The 1,826-nt window shown below is 20.3% G+C and overlaps 1 pseudogene across 1 annotated transcript; it reads right to left on the bottom strand.

The window, feature by feature from the left end:
• On the bottom strand, nt 1-1,700 carry PRSY57_0013400B (cytoadherence linked asexual protein 8; annotated as a pseudogene; the record flags this gene model as incomplete). Its single annotated transcript is given in 7 exon segments — nt 1-20; nt 22-485; nt 628-786; nt 926-1,111; nt 1,234-1,365; nt 1,509-1,571; nt 1,647-1,700. Coding segments are annotated over 7 exon segments (1,078 nt in total), but the record flags the coding sequence as incomplete, so codon positions are not given.
• Between the last annotated feature and the right edge of the window lie 126 nt (nt 1,701-1,826).

Below are 1,826 nucleotides of genomic sequence, written 5' to 3'. Positions count from 1 at the left end.
ATATTAATTATATCAGCAAAAAAATAAAATATCGTCAACATTCTTTCTAAATATATCATATGCATCTCTCATTAGCATTATTTTATTATTTATATTATAAATATTATGATATTTAAATAAACTTTTAACATGCCTTTGTTCAAAATACATTTCATACGCAGATTCAATTATTCTTTTTAAAACTTTATTCCATTCATTTATTTTTGGTGGTTCGAATTTCAGATCTAATACTCGATTATGTAATTCTTTTCTTATATATGGATTTTGATAATTTGAAAAATAAAAACCTGCAGGGGAACCATCTATCCATTCTTTAAATTTATGTTCAAGAATTAATGATAAAGGATGTGCACGGGGTAATCCAAAGGGTGCTTCATTAAGGTTATGAAAAAAATCTAATTGTAAAAATGAATTAACATGTACTAAAAACGTGATAGATTTTTTCATCTTCTGTATTGTAGATTTTCGCATTTGTTTCAATAATTCTAAAATAACAAAAAAAAATTATTAAATATAAATATATATATATATGTATATATATCACTATTTTTTTTATAAATTATTATATAAAAAAAAAAAAAAATAATAATATGACTTGAATACATATAGTAGGAGGTTATAACTTACCATCCAATAAATTATTTGGGATATGTTTTCTAACATATAATGTATAATATTTCTTTATGGGTGATGGAAACCAATAACATGTAGTAACACTTCTATGAAATGAATCTTCGTCTTTCAAATTTAGATACAAAGATTCAGCCACATTTTTTTGTGCAATTTCTACGCAAAAAATGAAAAGTAGATAAATAAAAATTTATAAAGACATAAAACAAAAAATAACGTTAAACATATTTACATAGTACATCTAAATTTTTTTTTTTTTTTTTTTTTTCTTTTTGTATATATTTTTTCCCATTACCTTGAAAACTTGTAATTCTAAATAAGAATAAGAATGTATACCAATTAACATCATGAGATAAAAAATTGCTGTAATCTTGATAAATATCTAATGTTCTAACTAATGATGTTACTTTTTGGAGCTTAAGACCTTGAGTTACATATATGTAAAACTTTTGTAACATGGAAGAAACATTATCGAATTTTACTAATAAAAAAGAAAAAAAAAAAAGAATTATAATAATAAATATTATAAATATATATACTGATGAATAATATAGATATGTTAAAACTTATTTATATTAATTTTTTATATGTTATTTATTTTACAATTAACATATAAGAATGCTCCTTTACACAAATTGCACTTTGATACTTCATTCATAAAATTACTATCTATGGAAGTATTTTTTATGAATGAGGTATATTCATATGATTCATCTAAATAGCACTTTTTAATACCTATCAAAATAAAAAAAAATTAAAAATTACTCAACAGAAAATAATAGAATTATATATATATATATATTGCTTAAATGGAAACAAAATTTATTATATATTTTAAAAAATAGCCAATTAATGAACTAAAAAAAATTAAGTCTTACATTCCAAAGTATGATCAAATAATGTAGGAAGTTCTGTTTCCTCAGTAAATGACATTTCTATAGCTAAAAATAAAATAATGAAGAAGATATATATAAATGGTTTCTTTTTATTTTATTATCATTTTTTGTTTCTCTTACTGTTGTAATATCCAGGTAAGTGAAGTGATGTTACATAAGCCCTAATATCGTAATCTATCAAAGAAAAAAAAATATATTATCATAAAATTTAAATAAGCATTTATTAAATTAGCACACAATTATAACTATTACATAAATATTCTATTATATATATATATATATATATATATATATATATGT

The sequence above is a fragment of the Plasmodium reichenowi genome (genome assembly GCF_001601855.1).
Source record: "Plasmodium reichenowi strain SY57 chromosome Unknown, whole genome shotgun sequence".
Classification (NCBI taxonomy): Eukaryota; Apicomplexa; class Aconoidasida; order Haemosporida; family Plasmodiidae; genus Plasmodium; species Plasmodium reichenowi.
Note: the sequence above shows the minus strand (reverse complement) of the source record. Positions and strands in the feature narration are given on the sequence as shown.